Source organism: Antedon bifida, chromosome 5 (assembly GCF_963402885.1).
Source record: "Antedon bifida chromosome 5, ecAntBifi1.1, whole genome shotgun sequence".
NCBI classification, from domain to species: Eukaryota; Metazoa; Echinodermata; class Crinoidea; order Comatulida; family Antedonidae; genus Antedon; species Antedon bifida.
The window spans coordinates 10,413,085-10,436,359 of NC_136230.1; the positions used below are offsets into that span (position 1 = coordinate 10,413,085).

General features: G+C 35.4%; 1 protein-coding gene across 1 annotated transcript; it reads right to left on the reverse strand.

Moving 5' to 3' along the window:
* Positions 1–19,015: 19,015 nt before the first annotated feature.
* LOC144842695 (medium-chain acyl-CoA ligase ACSF2, mitochondrial-like) lies at positions 19,016–23,134 on the reverse strand. Its single transcript, XM_078699226.1, has 7 exons — positions 22,720–23,134; positions 22,573–22,627; positions 21,884–21,970; positions 21,535–21,587; positions 20,843–20,900; positions 20,291–20,359; positions 19,016–19,356 (listed from the first exon to the last, which is right to left on the reverse strand). Exons 1-7 carry the CDS (start codon positions 22,881–22,883, stop codon positions 19,294–19,296), a joined length of 549 nt encoding a protein of 182 aa, XP_078555352.1. The 5' UTR covers positions 22,884–23,134; the 3' UTR covers positions 19,016–19,293.
* Positions 23,135–23,275: the final 141 nt, after the last annotated feature.

The window sequence follows — 23,275 nt, forward strand, 5'->3', positions numbered from 1 at the left end:
TCTAAGCTATTGCACAGTTCTGGGTCAATGGTTTCCTTTGTTTCATGTAATGAGTGCTTATTATTTCTGGTGTTTTGTTCTTCTTTGTTTTCCTCAACTTCCTGGTTGGAGCAATTGTAAATAAGATCTTGGGAAAATTTATTATCTGCTTTGCTAACTTCTGTTGTAATTAAGAAAATATCATCTATATTCAGGCTATTTTTGGCAAAACTTTCTTTGCCATACAGTGCAGATACAATATCTTGAAAGTGGGATGCAATTTCAAAAGCATCAAAATTAACATCACTGCAATAATTTGTACCTGTATGCAAGACTACATTTTCCACATGGCTTAAGGTCTAGATTTGCCAGCTCCATTCCTACTTGAGTTATCACAGCCCCTCTCATTGTAATAACTGATGTATCTTGAAATCCTCTTGTTTTTATATGTTTCAACATAGTCTCCTATTATTAAGTTTTTTCTATGAAGCAGTTTTTAGAGGTTGAATTTGGCATTCCTGTTTTTATAGCTTTCTGCTTGCTTCTCAACGTTTTTAGGTTCATTGATTATAGTTTCCTTTTGTAGGAGTTACTCCCAGCGCTGCTTTTTGATTTGCGTCATTTTGTTCTTGTAATGCTCTTGAATGTTAGGGGCATGAGCTCTAGCTTGCTCCATGTAGATGGCTTTCGTTGAACTATCTAAATTGTCAAGCCACTGACGTGTATGTGGCGACTGAATAAACCACATAGAAAAAAATATCTGGGAGAGCTATTATTCCACATTAATTCAAGAAAATCCAAACAATTCAGAATTTAAATGACAGTGACAACAGCCCACCTAATATGCCCAACTCGCTGGTTCACTCCTAGAATGAAACATAGTAAGTTATAGTTATACACGGTATATTAAATGATTTACTCAAAACGCTATGTTGGCACATATAAAGGTAATCATACTCTATCCACTAAACAGCCAGAATTATTACTATCCTTTCAATCAATATCAAACTTTAACACTATAATAATAATACGTAAACAAAATAACACTGTAAAACTAGCGCTTTCAACGGGGACAAGTCTCAACAAGTAAAACCGTTCAAGCGTGACGGCAGAGAATGTGTCCATCTCCTGCACAAAGATACATCTTAACTTATTAACACTACAGTCCAACCTAAATATCATCTTATGTCTAAATGCGCAAGTATAGTAACTACACATAATAATGCCTTGCGTATATCAACAGTTATTATGTGATGATCGCAAATCGAAACAGTGTTCGCAATTAACATAGATAATCTCTCTTCTGTTACCATCGAGTAATAATTATCTATTCATAATATGGCCAACGGCTAAACAACATGGATCATTCACGGCCTAATTTCGAAGGTAGTTAGAGATCTGTACAAATATTAACAATATGTCGTTTATTTACAGAAGGTTACAATATAATGTTTATGACTATAAGTGAAGCATAACTATCGGTATTTAATAAACAACTATGCAAGCCCGACTCAGCTCAATACTGGTTTACATGTTTTTCCCCGGTCACCCATGTGCGTTCCACTCTCCTCCACCTCTAGAGGGCGCTACTCTTAATCTAATATATCACATGTACCATTTTTGGCCCACATAATAAGTGTTTCTAATGTGATTACTCGAGCAGATGGTTTCTCCCTTACAAGAAAATCTAGCCAGGCAAAATCTCTTTCTCCGATCATGTTGGTAGAAGGGACATTGGCATAAGCAGCTTCCATTTCATTGGATGGAGCCCAGTACCTGCCACCTGGAAGTTGGTCCTTGCATTGCCGTTCCAGGATGAGTAGGATATGCCACAGCATATCAACTCCAGAGCTTGTTGGCACATTGCATGTAGTTCTGGATCTGTGCATTCAGCAAAAAGACAAGCATAAATTTCATCTTTTACTATAATGTGCTCATTCATTGCACAATCTCCCTTCATGAGAGCAGAAGCATCGTCCTTCCATTTTATCAAATTTAATGGAAGGTCATGCAATGGCTTATTCAGTGAGAGTATGTTCTCTGCACATTTAGTTACATGCCACAATATCTCTGTAATAGTATTGTGGACAATTCCCAATTCATAGACATTTGGTGACATTTTCCTATAGCGAGTGCGAATCCGTTATGCCAACCTTCCAGCATGTTGTTGGTTCGGCTGTCTTCTCCATGTACATTCCACATAGCGATGGGAAAAGAACCATTCAACCAGGTATCACTGAAATACTGTAGAAGATCGGGAACACCAGGATGATTTGCAGCGGGCATTTGGTTGACTGTGTAGGTAAAGAGGTTGCGAACAACCATCTACATAGCCAGTCGGCAAACTGGAGTCGGCAAACTGGCCTAGATCCAAGTGATCCGTTTGCCATATGAATATTTACAAATAAAATGCCATGACATCAGTAAGCATAAATTAGCTTTACAAAAAAAAATTGTTTCATTGCCCAATTAAAATCTACTATTGTGCTGGTTGATAGCCTGGCTTTTCTGTGGTACTGGAGCTATGTTTACAGGCAATGGTGGTAGAGTACTATAAGGCAGAGATTGTCCATTACGCTTGTATTCAACAACTTTGTCCATCAACAAAGAAACAAATGAATAATTATTTTTTTCGTAGACTGGACGAACAGACCATCATTCTGTTAATCAGTTTAATGTCCGAATGAGCCCTTCTTTCTCCATCGCACCAGCATTTATTACCTCACTCACCTGTATTAGTTCAAAGTCTAGAATTGTACCAGTTTCCTGCTCCATTAAGGTATATGTACAAAACTTGGCATTGTAGCCAGGAGAATCACATCTCCTATCTCCCAAAAGTTTATGTCTCTTATCTTTGGTTGGCTGGAAGAGGTACTTGTTTTAAGTATATTGGATTTTCTTTGTTTAGGTCTTGCATTTTTCCTGATGCATCTTGTTTGAATTGGGGTGGATGACATTTGGCGTAATGCACTGTTGAATGCTGTCAAAGTAGCTTTCATCATCGCTGTCACTGTAATAATGGTTAGAAATAAAGCTAAAAGCTAGGCTTAGGTCATCCATCTTGAAATAAGCAGACAAAGCTCGCTCAGGATGTACAATAAAACAGTTCCAATTATGCTTAAAGACAATAGACAGAGGCCTAAGAAATGTTGATTAAAGCTGAAAATTGCCCGCTGTTACCTTTATTTGAGGAATATATCTGGAAGTTGATTTGTTAACTATGTCATCTGTTGCTATGAACAATGTTTCCTCTGAATAGGTGGTAGGGGTCGCAATAAAGTCATTAATAATATGACAAAGCTCTTGTGCTGATGAAAAAATTGCCCTTTGTTACCTTTATTTGAGGAAAATATCTGGAAATCCACTAAAGCAGTGCTTGCAAGTTGATTTGTTAACTATGTCGTCTGTTGCTATGAACAATGTTTCATCTGAATAGGTGGTAGGGGTTGCAATAAAGTAATAAATAATATGACAAAGCTCTTGTGCTGATGAAAAAAATTGCCCTTTGTTACCTTTATTTGAGGAAAATATCTGGAAATCCACTAAAGCAGTGCTTGCAAGTTGATTTGTTAACTATGTCGTCTGTTGCTATGAACAATGTTTCCTCTGAATAGGTGGTAGGGGGTCGCAATAAAGTCATTAATAATATGACAAAGCTCTTGTGCGGATGAAAAAATTGCCCTTTGTTACCTTTATTTGAGGAAAATATCTGGAAATCCACTAAAGCAGAGCTGGTCGTAAATAATTTTATCGGAAGTACCATTGCATGCTGGGATACGAAGTACAGTTTGTTTATACATTTTTCTCTCTCGATCATCAACTTTCCGTGCGAACCGACCGTTTTATATTTATACTGTATTGTTGTTTTTTGTCCCGTTCAAAACAAAATGAACCCCACTGTTTTATATATAATATGGCTGTATTTTATGTATATGCGAAACAAGCGGAGGATTACTTTATTGAAAGAAGTCACAGATGAGGATAATGAAGAGGAGGTTCTTTTTACAAAATATCAAGATCGTGTTCAAAAGAGTAGAAGACGTTTTCTGAGAGATGTTGACAGGCGCTCAAGGGAGTATCGCCATGCTAGGCTAGGCCGGTGGGTACACTTTCTGACATACGGTGTTGGCCTTGGATACATGGTTGACAGGCGAATCTGGTGCAAAATTCGGATGCAGGGTGTATTTTGGCAGGCTATTGTAGAAGACACATTTACTGAAGAAGACTGGAAACAAAATTTTAGAATTCATTTCAGGCTTGGACCCAAGTATTGTGTCCAGTTCCTTGAAATACTTGCACGTTTTCCTGCTTGCCCCACTCTTTTTATTATTATCAGCCACCTTCTTGTAGTCCGCTTTTAATTTTTTCATTTTCCTTTGCACTTGCAGTGCGTTCCGAACAATCCCACTTTCACGTAGGAGCTTGTCGGAAATAATTTGATAGACGGCAGCGTTTCGGACGCTACCGTCCATTTGGGTCTGTATTTTTTCCTCGGCCCAAATCCCGAGCAACCCAAGTACCTCCTTGTATGTCCAATTGGAACCACGATTTTCGGACATCTTATAAAAATTGGTACAAATAAATTTAACTATATAAATGATGAAGAAAACAAATTGTCGCGCGAAAAGGAGGAAGGTACAGTATGTACCGAGAATGTCGGATTGTCATAACAACCTCATAAAAAGGTCAAACGTTGTTCACGGTTCACTGCGTAAGCCGGCCCAAAACGTAAAAGCAGCTCCTGAACCTACCTGGAGAGGTGGCCCAGATCTGCGTCCGGCCCAGGGCCGCCGGCCTAACTTTTTGGAGTATTTACACTTATCAATTGCCGACACAGGGCCGACCTAAATCGTAAGTGTAAATGGGGTCTATGTCGTCTGTTGCTATGAACAATGTTTCCTCTGAATAATGATTTGTGGTTTGTTAATTACCCACTCAAATAGTATGGGTAGGTCAGAAATCTGTTGGCCCTGTCTGCCTGCAATAACCACAGTATCGTATCTGTTGGATGAAGATGGGTGACAACCAGACGTTGTGAGGTTCATATGCTGAACCTCAACAATTTCTTTGACCACTATAGTTACCCCATTGTTCGATCGCGAGTCAACCATATATTGAACCTCGTCTTTTCCCATAGTTCCCACTTTTAACCTAAACACTCGTGTGAGGCAGCCATATGCTGAACCTCTGGAACCATATACACCATTTCCCACTTCTACTTGACCACTCCGCGAGGCAACCATCTGTTGAACCTCTCGATCTACCCTTAGTAAGCCGTAGTAGGGACAGTCACATGCTGGACACCTGTGTTATGTGTTCCCCCTAACCCATTTAAGTGAAAACGACTGCATGCGAATATAACCGCGGACTGCCCGTGATCTCCATCTACCTAACTCTTGAATTTCATTCTCTGCCACACCCTGAGATGCCGCCTCGGTCGCCACCTAAATTCTAAAACCTTGTATCTGGCAGGATCTAGACCTACAAAACTAATAACCCGTTTTAAAATCGCGGCGATGAACTAGGAGATAAAAAAAAAAGAGGGCCGACCATCCACCTTTTTGAAAAGAGGGCCGACTTTGTATTTAAACATGAGCACATATTCCTGTACACACCGGACGGTACAAATATCACTTCCCGGAGTTGGAGCAAGGGAGAGCACAACCGGGGGCCTACCCGTAGACGTTTTGGAATAGTGCACCGTCACGCACAACCCCTCTTCTGAAAGAGTCGCGTCCAAAAAGCTAAATTAAAACAAATAAGTCGCACATAATAATATATATTATGCTGATCAAAAGCACACGCATGTATCAAGATGCCAGGTGGGAGAATACATTGTATGGGAGGGCAAGGGAATATTGTCTTTATCCAATTAGATTATACACATAATTATGCTTCTTACCTTTATAAGTTTAGAACAGAGATACAGGCATACTTTTACGCCTGCTTCCAAAATGTTATCTAGCTTCCAATCTTCGTTATCTATAACATTTGCACGATAATCTGCTAAATGACATTTGATCCAAGTTTTCCAAATATGGAATTTCCATTTTGAAAGAAAATGTTTTGTACCCAACTCAATCATTTCTTGAATCGTTGAATATCTGTTGGTGCATACGGTTACAATTGGCCACTTCCAGGCTGAGCTAATCGCTCAACCATCTCCCAGTGCAGATTCATTGACATTTGAAGTAGCAGGAACATCCTTGGTAGAATTCTTGCTAGGCCTATCCCTAGTTGGTTTGCCACCTTCTGGTGGGCCACTTGTGAGGCCATGCCGACTGTAAACAAAATGGTTACCTAGCTGTATTAGAACATAAATCCTTGAAAATCTCAATATTCAAAGTAGAATGATTACAATCTTTGTCCAATCCGCCCGTCAAGCAGGTATTAAAGTAGCACAGTGACCCAAAAGTTTTCAAAATGAACAAATTTTAAGTAGAATTTAAGTATTTTTTGTATACAATTTCTAGTACAAACCCACACAGTCAGATGACCTCTAACATTGAATGAACAAAATGTGTTTCCAAGTAGAATCTCAGGGTACTTGCCATAATTGTTGATGCAAGGATACAATCAAGTAAAATATATTCAATTTCCTTGCCTCTTAAAATTAGAGACATAGTGCAGGCTTCCAGTAATCAAAATATAGTCATTAAATCATCATTAAAAAATACTCTACATAATCACATTCCCATTTAAGAAACATTTTGAAAAGATATGTTTTGTTGAGCAATACCATTTTGGAAAGTACAGCAATAACCGATCTGTAAAGTGAAAGTTTCTGTATTTATTGAGTGTCTATAAGTTTACCCTGAGCCTGCAGTTTCTGTTGTATCCTTTAATTTTGCATTTGCATTTGAACTGTGACATTCGTTTAGTAGTGTATTTATATTTGTTTAGTGACTTAAATGTCTGCTCAGCACATTGTGTGTTAACACCAGCTATAACTGTGTGTTCTGGAAGTTGTGGATGATATTGACATTCAGGGTTCCCAATGGCATACATGCTTTGCATTTGTGTGTCTTAATGTAGAATAGGTCTACCACAAACTTGAGATTTTCCAATAGGTCAGCTACTCCTGCGTTTTTCACTCTTTTGGCTAAGTTCTTCAGGAATGAATGTAGCTCACAGACTCATAGCAATTGCAATAGTGCCAGCTTTTCTGTTGTAGAACCTATCAATATTTTCTTTTTTTTTGCAACCAACATGAACCGACTCATCATTTTTAAGATGAATATCCTGTGTACTTGAAGTATACTTTTGAGTAACTGCCATGTCTTTCAGAGATATCACTATAATATTAGATGGCGTTTCAGGATGAGACAATGATGGTGCACCAGTAGTTTTAACATGTTTCGCTGCTGGTGGTTTATTACCGGATGTTGATAGCACTGAGGGCTGTGGACAGAATTTGTTTGTTGTTGCATGTTGGTTTCCAATTATAAGCGTTTCTGAATTGAATTATACGCGGCATGCTCTTGGCTAAAGTATTTGTGATGTTGGTGCACACATGGGTCGTCTCAGTTTCTCATTTCCATCTATACTGAAATATCCTTGTGAACATCCAGCAGTTGTGCATTTGTGATGTATCCACTGTGTAAATAGGGAAAGCAAAAGTTAGTAACAATATGGTTGTATTTGGTTAAATGTGTACAAAATATGTGTAACAAAAATCAATACAATTACAATATAATTTATTTCTTTGGTGAAAGAACATTCTTTCAACGTTAAAAAAATAATAACTAAACACATCAACAAAACGATTAAAGTCAAACACTCTTGAATTGAAGAGTTCAGTAGTAAAAACTCCTGTGTTGCTATGTCTTAATTAAGTTGCTATATCTGTACAATTAGGAGCATAAATATACCCAAATCGAGGAATAGGCAGTAGGGGTCGCAATAAAGTAATTAATAATATGACAAAGCTCTTGTGCTGATGAAAAAATTGCTCTTTGTTACCTTTATTTGAGGAAAATATCTGGAAATCCACTAAAGCAGTGCTTGCAAGTTGATTCGTTAACTATGTCGTCTGTTGCTATGAACAATGTTTCCTCTGAATAGGTGGTAGGGGTTGCAATAAAGTCATTAATAATATGACAAAGCTCTTGTGCTGACGATAAAGAGTCTGCTGTGATCTGACCCATGTCATTTAATCCTATGTCTACTATACTGACTTGTGGTTTTTTATTTACCCGAGCATGTATATATTCTATATTTTCTTGTCTCTCGTAACATTTAGCGGCATAGTGCAGCTCCCATAAAAAGAGTTTCTTGGATTAATCGTAAGCATTGAAAGATCTTTTTTCCCATTTTCTAACTTTGTTTGAATGAACAAAATTAGTTTCCAAGTAGACTACCAATTTGACCTACAGGGTACTTGATATACTTGTTGACAGGGTAGGGTACAATGAGGTGAAATATATATTCTATATTTCCTTGTCTCTCTATAGCGGCATAGTGCAGCTGTCAGAAATCGAGAAAGATCTGACAGATCATCAAAAAGGTGAAATTGCACCTGCAAAACTGCAAATGAAACTGTTTTTCCAAACTGTTGGCCTCTTTTCCGGCAATTTTGGAGTGTACCTTTGCACATTAAATGCATCATTAAAAATACTCTTGGCAAGTGAAATTGCACCTGCAAAACTGCAAATGAAACTGTTTTTCCAAACTGTTGGCGTCTTCTCCAGCAATTTTGGAGTGTACCTTTGCACATTAAATGCATCATTAAAAATACTCTTGACAAGTAAAATTGCACCTGCAAAATAGTATCCCTATTTTACACTTTCTCTGGGAAAAAATTAGAAACAAGTGTTTCTCAACTGATTTGTGTCATATGGGGTCTACATATCCACCAAAAAAAAGTTCCAGCTCATCTGGCCTGGGGAAAGCCGCCATTTTGGATTTTCAAAATGGCTGCCATAAAATACAGGTTTTTGCTCATATCTCCTCTTCTACATCATGCATGGAAATGATTTTGGTGGCAAAATGTATGTTTTGAGGGTCAAGGAATCTAAATACAGCATTTTGAAGTTCACTCAATGACCGCCATCTTGTTTTTCAAAATGGCCGCCTTAAAATACAGATTTGTGCTTATCTCAGCTTCTACATCATGTATAGACATGCTTTTGGTGGCAAAATGTAGGTTTTGACGGTCAAGGAATCCAAATACAGCATTAATTTGAATTTCACCCAATGGCCAATTTGAAAATCAAAATGGCTGCTATAAAATTTACAGATTCCTCATATCTCAGCTTCTACATCATATGAACGTAATTTTGGTAGAAACGTATGTTTTGAAGGTCAAGGAATTCAAATATAGTATTTTAAAGTTCACCTAATGCCCGCCATTTTGTTTTTCAAAATGGCTGCCATAAAATTTACAGATTTGTCCTCGTACCTCCTCTTCTACATCATGCTTGGAAATGATTTTGGTGGCAATGTTTATGTTTTGAGGGTCAAGAAATCTAAATACAGCTTTTTGAAGTTCACTCAATGGCCACCATTTTGATTGTCAAAATGGCCACCATAAGCTACAGGTTTTTGCTAATTTATGAGCTACTATGATTATGATTTTGCTAAGCCTATGTTTTGAAGGTTACAGAATAAAAACAAAATTCAGCTTTTGAAATACAGTTGGAAAGTGATGACGAGAATAAGTCAATATGTTGGTGATAATATATGGGAACCACAATGATTATGACCCCAGGAGATACTGTACACAAGAAGATACCAGCGATGTACTGTAACTATATCATTCGCGTGAAGAACCTAAAAATAAAATATTCTAAAAATGTTTGTTAGACGACATTTTAAGATATTTTCCAAATCCTAAAGAGAAGCATGGCCAACTTTAGTTAAGCATATTCCAATCAGATACATTATAGATAAAGCAAGTAAAGCAATTTAAAGCAACATATCTTATGTGACTGAATGGATGGTTACCTAATACACTGGGGACTAACACTACTTCACCATAACTGGTTTGGATTTATGCATGTAGGTATAATGCGATAACTGGACAAATCGACAATAGTTTATGCCGATCATTCTTTTTTATCCAATTAACATGTCAACAGTTTATACAATGGTACAGCCATTCTGAAAACGTATATCTAGCTGCTCATCTACCAGTCATAATAATCAGACATGGAGGAGTTTATCTTTTCAGGAGCTTTCTTGGTTATATTGGACATACTGGTGGGTTGAGGTTTTGAAGTTGTGCATAACCTACTTTAAAGAGAGCTGTATATTCTAAAGCTCTTAGAGGATGCAGCTATGTATCATATAATAATAACACGAGATGAGGATGTACCATTTTGTCTCCAGATATAGACACAGTATAGGACAATTGACCATGATGGCCAATATGCCTGAACGACAAATTTCCATATACATACAATACAAGATGTTCCAAAAGAATGGATATCATGCAACGTGTTATAATGGTGAAGAATCAGTTTTCAGACATAAGCACAATAGAGAAAACCTTATGTATCTTGAAATTTGTCTTTCAGCATTTCCAGATATAGCCTTCCACTTTTGGCATTTTGGCCATGACCAACTGCTGCAAATATGAAAGCATACTGTAGATCCTATATCTGAACCTGGAGCTCCCAATTGCACAATCATGCCTAAAAAGTTATACCATCTAATGATACAGCCACAGCTTAAATGTTCTTGATATCTTTTTGACTTTCCCAGAAAGCTCTTAAGAATCTTTCGAGTTTGACGACAAATGGCAGTTTTCTTTCTCTAACTATTTGCATTACTTTACGTCACATTGGTTGATCGAAGGTTATTAGGATGGCAGATAAGCAGCTAGATTTAAACATAAATGCAGACCATTTAGGGTGACTAGTGTTGATCTCCCAGTGTATTACCATGTATTCATAAGATATGTTACTTGCTTTATCCATAAGTTGTACTTTTAACTGCAAGTTGGCCATGCTTCTCTTTATATTTGGAAAATATCTTTACATGTCTATGTAACTTCTTTAGAATATCTTGTTTATTAGTTTCTTCTCGCGAATGATAGTTACAGTACACTCTCTGGTATCTTCTTGTGTACCTCTTTGGTCGTAATCAGTATGGATCTTGACGTTGACATAGTAATAATGAGGATTGTGATAGCGATAGATCTTGGAGACTAGACAAAGGGGATTGTACATAAATGTTGTTATTATTATATGTTGTGCCAGTTTGATTGGGAATTTTAAAACTATTACTGTATTTAACAAACTGTATGCAAAAAAAAGCTAAAGCCAGTGGAGCAGTAGCCTTCAACTATGAAGTTTGGTCCTAAATGGAATAAGAAGATCTGATCACTTTCCGACTCTGTATTTTAGAATGCTGATTTTTTATTCTGTAACAATCAAAACATAGACTTAGTTATCAAAATCATGTCTTCATTATGTATATGAGCTACGAAATTAGCAAAACCTGTATTTTATGGCGGTCATTTTGAAAAACAAAATGGTGGCCATTAAGTGAACTTCAAAAAAATGCTGTAATTGAAATCCTTGACCCTCAAAATATATACATTGCCACCAAAATCACTTCCATACATTATGTGGAAGCTGAGATAAGAGCAAAAATCTGTATTTTTATGGTGGCCATTTTGAAAAACAAAATGGCGGCCATTGAGTGAATTACGAAAATGCTGTTTTTCGATTTCTTGACACTCACAACTACACTTTGTCACTAAAATCACGTTCATACACGATGTAGAAGTTGAGATGAGTACAAATCTGTATTTTATGGCGGCCATTTTGAAAAACAAGATGGCGGACATTCAGTAAACTTCAAAATGCTGTATTTGGATTCATTGACCCTCAAAACATATACTTTGCCACCAAAATCATATCCATACATGATGTGGAAGCTGATATATGAGCAAAAATATGTATTTTATGGCGACCATTTTAAAAATCCAAAATGGCGGCTTTCCCCAGGCCAGATGAGCTGGAACTTTTTTTTGGTGGATATATAGAACCTATATAACTCAAATCAGTTGAGAAACACTTGTTTCTAATTTTTTCCCAGATTGGCCCTTTTTAGACTTAAAATAGGGATACTAAAACTGCAAATGAAACTGTTTTTCCAAACTGTTGGCATCTTCTCCGGCAATTTTGGAGTGTACCTTTGCACATTAAATGCATTATTAAAAATACTCTTGACAAGTAAAATTGCACCTGCAAAACTGCAAATGAAACTGTTTTTCCAAACTGTTGGCCGCAATTTCATAGTGTACCTCTTTTAGTAGTCTTTTTGTAGTTATAGTTTCGTCTTTAGTGTTTCGTGTTTGCTTTCCAAGAGAGTTTCTGTCCTCTTCGCACCTCAACCCCCGAGGCTGGTCATCTCTTTGTCCAGAGCATTCGATCTGCAGCTTCCTTGGTTGTGTGGCTCTGCGTGTGTTTAACTCTTTCAGCCAGGCATGGTTTGCATAATATGCCTCATGCAGACATTCGTGGGTGTTTGATTTGAAAGACCAGCTTCAATATCTGTTTTGAATTTCTCCATGTTTATTTGTTTTAAATTGCGAATTTTGGTAATGCTGTTTTTTTAAGATCCAGATCGCACATTACCGCAAAATGGTCAGGTAAACCTGGATGAATATATGTCATAGATATAAATGGATCTACAGTCATTATCACGAGTAATAATAAGGTCAAGACAATGACCCCTGCAGTGTGTAGGCTTACTAACATGTTGAGAAAGGCCGAATGATGATAGAAGAGATTTAAATTTATTAGCATGTAAATTATTCGCATTATCCATATGAATGTTAAAATCTCCACAAAAAATGATTTAAAAAGAGTAAAAAAGGTACTCATACTGTATATTAAACTTTCGAAATCATCGAGAAATTCTACAAAAGACAAACTGCATGGTCAATAAATGTTAACAATAATGAATATTTTAGAATTTGATGAAATTTGAACATGAATGGCTTCAAATGAAGAGAATGATGACTTATCAATAATCATATTTACAATTATATTAGTTTTATAAAGAATTCCAACACCACCTCAAATTTTATCCTCAAATTTTATCAACTCTATGGACATTTTTAAAACTATACCCTAATGGTGTTAAATTACTAATCACAAAAACATCAATTGGTTTTAACAACCAGGTTTCTGATATTGCAACAATACTGGTCCAAAACAAAATCACAAAACTCATCACATTTATTTCGTAATGATCGAGCATTTAGTATACACATGTTTAATTTTGAAGAATGTGAACTTTTGGTGCAGTGTCGTTTTACAGTTGGCGGACTGTTTCAAGTACTTGCTCTGCTCTTGATTATTTGGTTTCTGTAGGTTTTATTGGTTTATAAAACTGATGTGCTAACGAACGGTTCGCTTCCGTTTGTCTCTTATGGGAAATATTCTTTTCTTCTCACTAAGTTCTTTGTAACCAGCATAGTGTTTTGTTGAATCAAAATTTCCCTGTTGAATCCACTGAAATTCAACAGCGGAAAAAATGGCTATTGAATCACAAATTTGTGCTGCAGATGGCTTATAAAAAAAAGGATGTATCAAAGTTGTTACTGATAAAAGAATTTTTGGTTTTCATTATGACATCAATATTTAGGTATTGCTAAATATACTTGAAAAATTGCTTGATAGTTAAAATAAAAGCACAACGTTTTGTTCTTGATAAAAATGTTGAGGATGTGCATTTAATTGAAATTATTAAACCATATTTAGGGATTAAAAAGAAAAGAACAACATACTGGTCGATGGTATCAAGGGAACTACATGATTGATTGATGTTGATTCATGATCTTCATCAAATTGGCACCATAAAATGCCAGTAGCCAGACCACAATCCTGATCACAAGGTGTCAATATTTTCCATTGTAACGCTAATGACAAGAATTACACTTAGAGCATTCCTTAAATCAAAATTAACAATTGTAAAATTCTTCAATGATGACCATAGTGTTCATAAATGTTTGATCAATAATAGAGAAACATAATCTGTCTATAATATACCCATAGCACTAATAACAAGTTGCCACTATATGTACTACCAACTGGTTGTTGGTCTATGGCCTCTGTTCTCATCTATTGAAGCAACCAGAACATCTTGACAGTATGCTTTTGCAAACTCCAATAATGCCTGATTCACAGACATAGAAGGAACATATAGTCCCAATGCTAAAATAGAAGTGGCCTCGAACTGGAGGCCACTTCTGGAAATAGCTCTCTGCATATTTCTTTGATTACATTGTACTTTTCTTATGGCACAGCAAATTGATTCTCTGCTATCTCGTCTAAAATGTTACAGTAGTGTGACATACAGTATTTCTGTGGCCGTACTCTGTATGTTGGAGGAAATAAGCATAAGAGCAAGCAAAGCCTTTACCACAGGGCGTAATTCACTATTTTGAATCAGTAGTACGACTGTACTAATGTGTTGACCGGGCCAGGAATGATGGTAGTGCTAGTATACCATGTAGTTTAGCCTCAAGGCAATACCATGTAGCTGCAGTAGTTTGGAGAAATACATTAGAAATTCATGAGACTTGATTCAGATGATTCAGCAAAATAATTTGTACTGTGAAAGAATATTTGATTTTAGGAACACAAGAATTAAGTAAATACTAATGTGGATGGCACAAACCTTGAAAAAGTAAATCACGGTAAACAGTTAGGTTTCATTATTGATGACAATTTAAAATGGAAGAAAACAAATCGAACAAGTGAAAGATAAAGTATAACCAGGTCTGTACTATATAAAAATATATGAAGAACAATATCTTCCTTCAAAATATCTAATCAATAATGTGCAAATCTATTAAAAAATATATAAGAACAATATCTTCCTTCAAATTATCCAATCAATAATGTGCAAATCTATTAAAAAATATATAAGAACAATATCTTCCTTCAAATTATCCAATCAATAATGTTAAAATTTATTTAAAAATTTATGACAAGAACAATATCTTCCTTCAAAATATCCAATCAATAATGTTAAAATTTATTTAAAAATTTATGACAAGAACAATATCTTCCTTCAAAATATCCAATAAACCTGGGTGTGTTAAACGTTATGTTTCCCTGCAATAGGAGTAGCGCATATATGATAATTATGGATAGCAAAATGATATGTTAGTTTCCTCATCAGTTTCATAATATCAGGTATTCTGGACCTACCCTTGGAGACGATTTCAACTGTGGCCATATAATCGCAAAAGAACATTATTCGTTTCCTAGACCAATTATTACCCCATAATGCACATGCCATGACGATGGGATAAAGTTCAAAGAACGCCATGGACGTCTTGTCCGTAAGGTATATTTGTAGGAAATTTCCCTGAAACCATTCGTTCCGATATATACCACCAAAAGATGTGCGTGTTGCATCGGTGTACAGCGAAATGTCATTAGCAATTGTGATGTTATCATTTAAAAAGAAAGATACACCATTCCAGTATTTTAAAAACAGGGACCACATCGCTAAATCGGCCCTACAATCTTTGTTGACACGTATATGATGGTGTAGTTTCCCCAAGAGACGCAGTAATTCTCATTTTGTACAGGAGGCACGCTTACTGAATTCCGTCCTATTTTTTATGTTGGTAGTCTCGTTTCCATGTTAATCGAATCAAGGTATATACTGAGGTATTCTAACGACATAGAAGGTCCTTCAGTTTTCTTTTTCTGATAGCGGAATACCAAGGGTTGTAAACATATCCAGAAAACGTATTTTGGTTGAATGTGCGTTTGCCGTCGGAGATTCAATTACAAGAAACTCGTCGTTTAACGTTGTGCAGTGGCTCCTATCACTCCGTTTTTTGACCACCTGCACGCTGACTGTGAGTGGCCGCCTTTACATAACAAGCAAATGTGAGCTAAATTGCAGTTTGTCTTTACACACCCTCTATCAGCGTTATAATTGTTGCAGATTTCTCTGCCTTGATGAAAGACGCGTCATCGACCATACCAGTCGTTTTCTGCGTTAGGGATGGCCGTCGGTATTCCTAGTAACTTTCTTAGGTAAGTTTTCGGATATATCGCAGAAGGCTGTACTGTGTAGTGTGCTGCTGCAATAGTTGCATGTGTTAGGGCAACTATTGGCAAAAATGTTACAGAAAAGCGTGTTATTTCGTATGGACCAGTCGAAAAGGACATTGTTGTATCTCAAATGTGAAGCCGCAATTAAGCTAAATTGTTTGTGATATTCATAAAAACCATTTCCAGGGTATCGAGAAGCCATGTCTACAATGTCCCTAGTTCTTTATAACACTCTTCTCTGGCAACTGCTGCCCACCATTTTGTTATGTTCTTAGGCAATCTTTCGAAAAGATTCCTTTCCACTGCCTGTCAATTATTCTCGGATTTGAAAAATTCTGGAATCTTTGAGCTAAAGGCATTCCCAGTTGCTGATGGGGAATGCCTTGTTATAATGCTTTCGTGGCAGATCCACTGAAGGTTTTGTAGTACAGGATCATCAAATTCGATTCTTTTCAGAATCTGATTGACAGCCTTGATGAAAAACTGCCTACAACGTGTCAAAAAAGATTCAGACTGGAGCATCCGATTAAGGTTTGTGAAGTCAGGCAAAATGCGCCTCCTTATCAAGGTACTCTACCAGTGCAGGCCACTGCTCCATCAACCGCCTCACACACTGTGACAGTGACAACCATCTTGTCTGAGCAGGTTTCAAAATCCTGTGTGGTAAGAGTCCAAACGCCTTTGGGAATTCTTCAAACTGTTGTCTACAAGAAATGTTGAATTAATAATTTATGTATTGTTTAATAATTTACAGGGGGAAAACTTTTTTTTCTTTTAGATCTAGTTTGGTAGGACATTTTTTTATCTTTTCAACTTCATATGCAATGAGTTTAGGACAGTGTCAATTTGTCATTGTATGGTAGTCAATGTCGATAGGGTAGATAGTGTCTGACAGGAACTTCACATTTTGAAAATACAGATTTATGATTCCTATCGCACAGTTCTACTGGTTTCATAAACGTTCAAATTTCATTTTATAGTTATCAATTCTTACCTCTTAGAAGATGTTCTGAAATAATTATATATATCATGAACAAGCTGCTCTGCTGATTTACTTAACAACTGGCAAGTGTGATTGCCACCAGGTGAAAAGTGTGGCAAAAGCATTTTAGGACAAAGATGTTCGGGGATTTGTTCTTCAGTCTGGTTAGCATGGAGTCAGTTCCCCCTTGCATCAAATTGTCGCCATCGCTGGTATATCCTACAACAGAACTCCATGATAGATTATCGTCACACAAGGCCTGATTCAATAAATTGAAAATTCCCTGTGCTCTTCCATCTGCCAGACCAACTTTAATCAATCGGTAAAATGCGGTATTTCTTTCGTAAAATCGAACATTAACACAAAAGGTTTGTTCAGTAGTTATGTCTGTGGCTTTATCGCAAAGTATTGAAAGTCCTAAGTGGAAAATAAAAATATTTTGAAGCATTTCCAAGCATTTGGAAGAAGTTATTTTCCACTGCCAGCATCAACCCAACCCCCACCCCTCAAAGCAAGATGCAATAAAAATATACTATAAAATATTATATATTGAATAACATAATCTGGCATAAAAGCATGAAAAGCAAGAACCCTTTTTTGTTTTTGTTTATTTGGTTGAAACAGTCTTGTATAGTTTCACTTAAATTTTGGCAGATGTATGTCGCCCAACACAGTCAGCAAATCTACATAATTTTCGGCATAATGTAAGAGGAATGTGGCATAATTTCACCAGAGTCTGGCTTAAAAACAGGAAAATTATGATAAACTGTTTTTTTGTTTTGCTTCTTTGGATGAAACAGTCTAACATAGTTTTGCTTAATTTTGCGGTGGCCGCATAACATGGCCAGCAATTCGGCGTAATGTAAGAAAAATCTGGCATAATTTCATTATAATCTGGCATAAAAACAGGAAAAATCCTGATAACCTTTTTTGTTTTTTTTTGCTTCTTTGGATATAAAACACTCTTGGGCTGGTCGCCCAACATGGTCAGACATTCGGCATAATTTTTGGCATAATATAAGAATAATCTGGCTAACCTACCTCGCCTGTCCTGAATACTACAGTAGGCCGAAAACGCGACCAAAATTACTGGGAGCCCTACCTAATTTAAAATTAACTCGGCCTATCCTATAGTTAGTAGTAGTAGGCTAGCACGGCTCTACAAGGCTATTTGGGAGTACCAAATCTAGGCCTAGCTATGCCAGATTTCTCATTCCCGCTAGGCCTAACCTATGCTCTTTAGGTCTAGTGGGTGTACCCTGTTCAACCCGTACCCATGCCAACTCGTACATAACATACCCTAAACTCGTACCCAAATAATTGGTTGATTTCCCGCTTAGACTACTAGGCCTAGCCCCTAGTAGTAGGCCCAGCCTGTGGAGGGGTTGGGATCATCATACAACGGCAGTATTGAATACACATTATATAACCTTATGCATTGTCTCTAGATAGGAACTTAATGAGTATTAAAAGCACTTAATACAGTCAGATATGTATCTGGTAGACTGGTAACAGTCTTCCACAGTGGGTCTTGTGACAGCCACAGAATGTGGTGCTAATAAGGGGCTGGAACACCATATTGTATTTGGGATGTCTTGGTGATATTCTAGTCAAAAAATGTGTGAAAAAGGAATCTGCCACAAAACTATTTTATTTCAACATTTGACATAACATTTATTAGCATTATAGTACAACAAGTTCTTATAAAATTATTACATTGAATATTGTCGAAACATGTTTTCTTTTTCATCACAGAATGTTTTAATTGTTAATTTTAAAGCATTATTCTTTTGATCATGTTCATTTGAATAAAACCTTTGTATTGTTCAATAAAATGTAATTATATTTTTTATTAAAATAATCAATGTATCTTATATTATAATCAAACATTGTAAAAATAACTTTAAAAACCTGAAAACCTTAAGTGTGATTTAAATTTTAAATTGAGAATTTAAATATTATTAATATATAAAAATAAAATAACAGGATAATACTATTTAAATCGCACTTCTTCATAATACCCTAATACCTAGTAATAAAATGAAATATAAACTCAAATTTTGTTCATTATTGTACTCTTTTTTTCCTAATTAGTTGTGATAAAACAAAATATACAATATTAATGATTTTTGTTCTGTTTTTCCCCATTGCTTTATACAGTACATGTGTTGCAATAAATGTATTTCTGTATTTTTAAATATTATATTTTTTACAATACTGTGTAATTTCTTGTAAATAAAAGTTTGATATTTATTTTTTTGCAAACATTATTTTTGTGTCTACATCGTTTCACTCATCTTATTGGACAGTTGGTACGGTGATCCTTCCAATCGCCATCTCTCTCAGCTTTTTACGATCAATCTACAAAAAGAAGATAATAATTAATGACCAGTAGAACTTCTTTAAATGGGAAACTTAATTTTGAGAGCAGTTATCATTCAAAATTTTTGTGTTCTAGAAAGGAAAAACAAATTATTTGCTATCAACCATTGTTCTATTAAGTAAAAATGTTTAGGAGTAAAACCCATTCCATTTTTGTAACTTGAAAAACATTTTAAGATTTTCATGTCAAGTTGTATTGATAAAGGAAAAATACACTCCGATAGGTGATAAAAAAAACCTAAATACTTTTAGGAACTTTTTAGTGGTATTTCTGGTTTGTTACCACCATGCCACCTTACGAGAGCTGCATTGGAGTGAGAGATGATAGTCTACTAGTGGAAATTCGTAAAATAGGAATCCATTCTCTGTTTGCCTTTTTCAAACATTCCCAGCCATAAACGAAATTGTGTAATTTTACCTGGTTACTAAGTACCTAACTGAGCACAGTTCTTGCATTGGGGATTCATACTATATCTCTCGGAATACAATAATATAGAGTTCATAATTTCTAAACCACTGAAAACAAGTTAGTTTCTTCTAGCTATTAGTCAGCGGTTACAGTATGTTGCTAAGATGATAGTTGGTCTCCTTTTCACCCACTGCGTGGGTTTGCTGCTGTATAGCCTCGTATAGTCACTGGTTTATAATTGATGAACTCTAAATTATTATTATTATTACTAAATTGAAACTAAATTAATTTTTTTCACATTTCAGAATACAATTTAATTCCTTTGATGATTATCTCTATTATCACACCAAAATATATCTTGCAGTCGAGCAGGCAGACAGCTTTTCTAATAAAAAAATAACCTGCTCCACCCTTTTTAAATGTTCAACTTGATACTAGCTACTACTCATTTAATGTATATTAATTAAATGTTATTAAAGATTTTGTTACAAAAAATCTGAATACCTTTCCTGTTGTAACTTTTGGAAAGTCATCAAATTCTAAGCAGTATTTTGGTAGGCTCTTCACAAATAACTGTAAGGCATAAGCAACATATTATGTATTAGCCGAAGCCACAACTCCAGTGTGAACAGCCATTTAACTTTCTACGTTGGGAAGACAAATTAGCCTCATAAGATTCAAGTACACTGTACAGAAAAACTTGAAGGGGCCATTTCATGTAGCTTTATGTTGATAACTGGTAAAATGGCCAAACCAGTTTTAACTGGTTTGTTATCTGAAATGTGTCTGTGTTTTGCTTTCACGAAAATTCTTAATCTACTGTTATCCACCATGATTTTAGTACAATGATTTGTGTTTTTAATAAATACAGGTGTTGTGTCTCATTGAAAGTTGGCTGTTTGGAGCCCCCTGTGCCAAGCATGTATGCAAACAATTGTTTTTGTCTGTACTGTTCATATGCCAGTAAAATCCGAAGTAAATTGAATTGAATATATATAAATACATACATGTTTATTAGAAAGACATTTACTATGCATAGCAACGTGTTACCCCTACCTTATCAACACAATGCTTTTCTATATCTTCTGTTGTAAAAGTACAGCCTGGATTAAGTCTGGAATTTAATGGAAAAATAATATAATGTATGTATATAATGAAGTTGTACACACAGCAGACGACCTGATTGTATTTTCTAGATGTCACTAGAGAGATTCTAACCGACTATCATCTAGATACTAGTCTGACTGTATTAAATACGGTACTTTTATTACATGATATACCATAGGGTCATATCTACAGACAATGTATGTGATATGTGATACATCGGGAGCAGTAAAAGTATATATAGGTATCTAACAACACAATGCTTTTCTATGTCTATGAAGTACATCCTGGCTTAAGTCTGGATTTTAATGGACAAATAAGGTAACTTAAGTATACAAGTTGAATAGTACACGTCAATAGACTACCTGTATCAAAGATCACCCGATTCTGCAGCTATCACTAGATAGAGTATAACTGATTTTCGAGTGTATTAAATACTTTAATACACGATATCTCTGTCATTAGGTTTATAATATCTTCTACCGAGAACAGAGATATCGCGTATTAAAGGTATCTAGGTATGTATCTAAATGACTTGCGGTAGTCAGTTAGACTCTATCTAGTTACAACTGCAAAATCGGATGCAAATAAGTAGACTAGATACTAGTTGAGCCATAAAAAATATAAACTATAACAATATTTACATGACACATGCGCACACGTCCTCTCCATATCTATAATCGGGTATCCCCACAATCTAAAGAAAACAGTAAACTAGAATAATAATACTGTCATGCAAAATGTTAAATATATGAACATATATTTTGTTGGTTTCTTCCTGACTTTTTTCTAAGCTGGTCATAAGTATTCTCGAATATATATTCAAATTTCATTTGGTCTGTATTGTTTCCTATACTTATGTTTCGTTTCCCTAAACATTTTTGACTGGTTTTTGAATCACTTTAATAATAAAACCAATTTAAAGATCTATAAAAATGAATAATGTGAACCTTGGAATTCACTTGCCTTATATTTAAATAATAGAATTCTAACCTGAATGTTTCTAATAGCTGAATGACTCAACAGTGCTTTTTCCATTGGAAAAGGGTATATATTGAGACCACTTCTGATTATACGATCCTACAGTATAAATAAAAAGCATATCAATTTAAATATTAGAAAACGGTTAAAACAATAAACTGTTAAAGATGTATTGTCCCTCTGAAAAATAATTTTTTTAAATTTTTGTTGTTAAATATGCCATTTTAATGTCTGATAATAGTTATCCACTTTGACCAAAAATTGGATCTAAACAAAATACATTTACCTGAAAAAATGAAATTTAAAGCAAAAAATTGTCAAATTGGCTGCCAGCCAATGAATTTTTAGTTGAATTTAGCCATTTATTGTGTTATTTTATTAGTGAAAACATAATTTTTTTTATTTTTTTTCTACGGAAGTTATTAACTTTATTAAAACTACAAAATAACCTATTCAAAATCTGATTTAATTAATCTTCATTTTTCATGTTTTTGGGGGACAATACATCTTTAAAATTTTGATCGATACAAATATAATACATAAAAGATAACCGTTTTCTGTTTTAAGTTTATTGAAAGAGTTAGTGTTCATAGATAAGAAAGCAGTAGAATAATTAGCAATCGGAATATATATTAACGCTCTTCATTAATCAATAATAATTATGGTGATAAGAATAAAAAATAATTTGTAATCCATTCTACCTTCATTCTGCCTGTTATTGTAAGATATCTATCTTGATCAAGTTTGCCAATGTCACTGCAATTATGAATATTAAAATTATTTTTATTTAAAATATTTGAAAAATAACTTGTTTTCTAGAAAGTAAACAAATATGCATCATAGTTTACCCCGTTCGGAACCATCCGTCAGGTGTCATCACTTCTTTTGTTTTTCTTGCATCATCAAAATAACCCTCAAATGCAATGTCGCTTTGTACCAATACTCGTCCTTCTTCTCCAGACTTCACTGGATGGCCACTTTCATCTACAATCTTGATCTGACAAAGTAGCATATGTAATAAATTTAATTTTACAATTGGGGTTGTTAGAGCTAATATATTACTACTATACTACAAATTGCAAAATGCTGTGATCTACCATAACGTAGTTTTGATGACGCATAAAACCGAATGTCTATATTTAAATAATTAATTAGAACGCCTCTCATTGCATAACAAAATAAAGACCTTCCATGGAATATGCAGTGTACAATCGTCGCCTGCAATAAATTATTTCACCCACAGAGAACGAGAGCCGTAAACTTGCTTAGGCCGTATTAGGCCAATGTTTTGTAGTCAATCACTTTTAGATCTGAAAAGCAATGAAGCGCGACGGGAAATTGCTATGCAGAATAGCTTCCACGCAATTTTTAAAGAAGAACTGGTGCGCTGGAAACTGGTTTCGC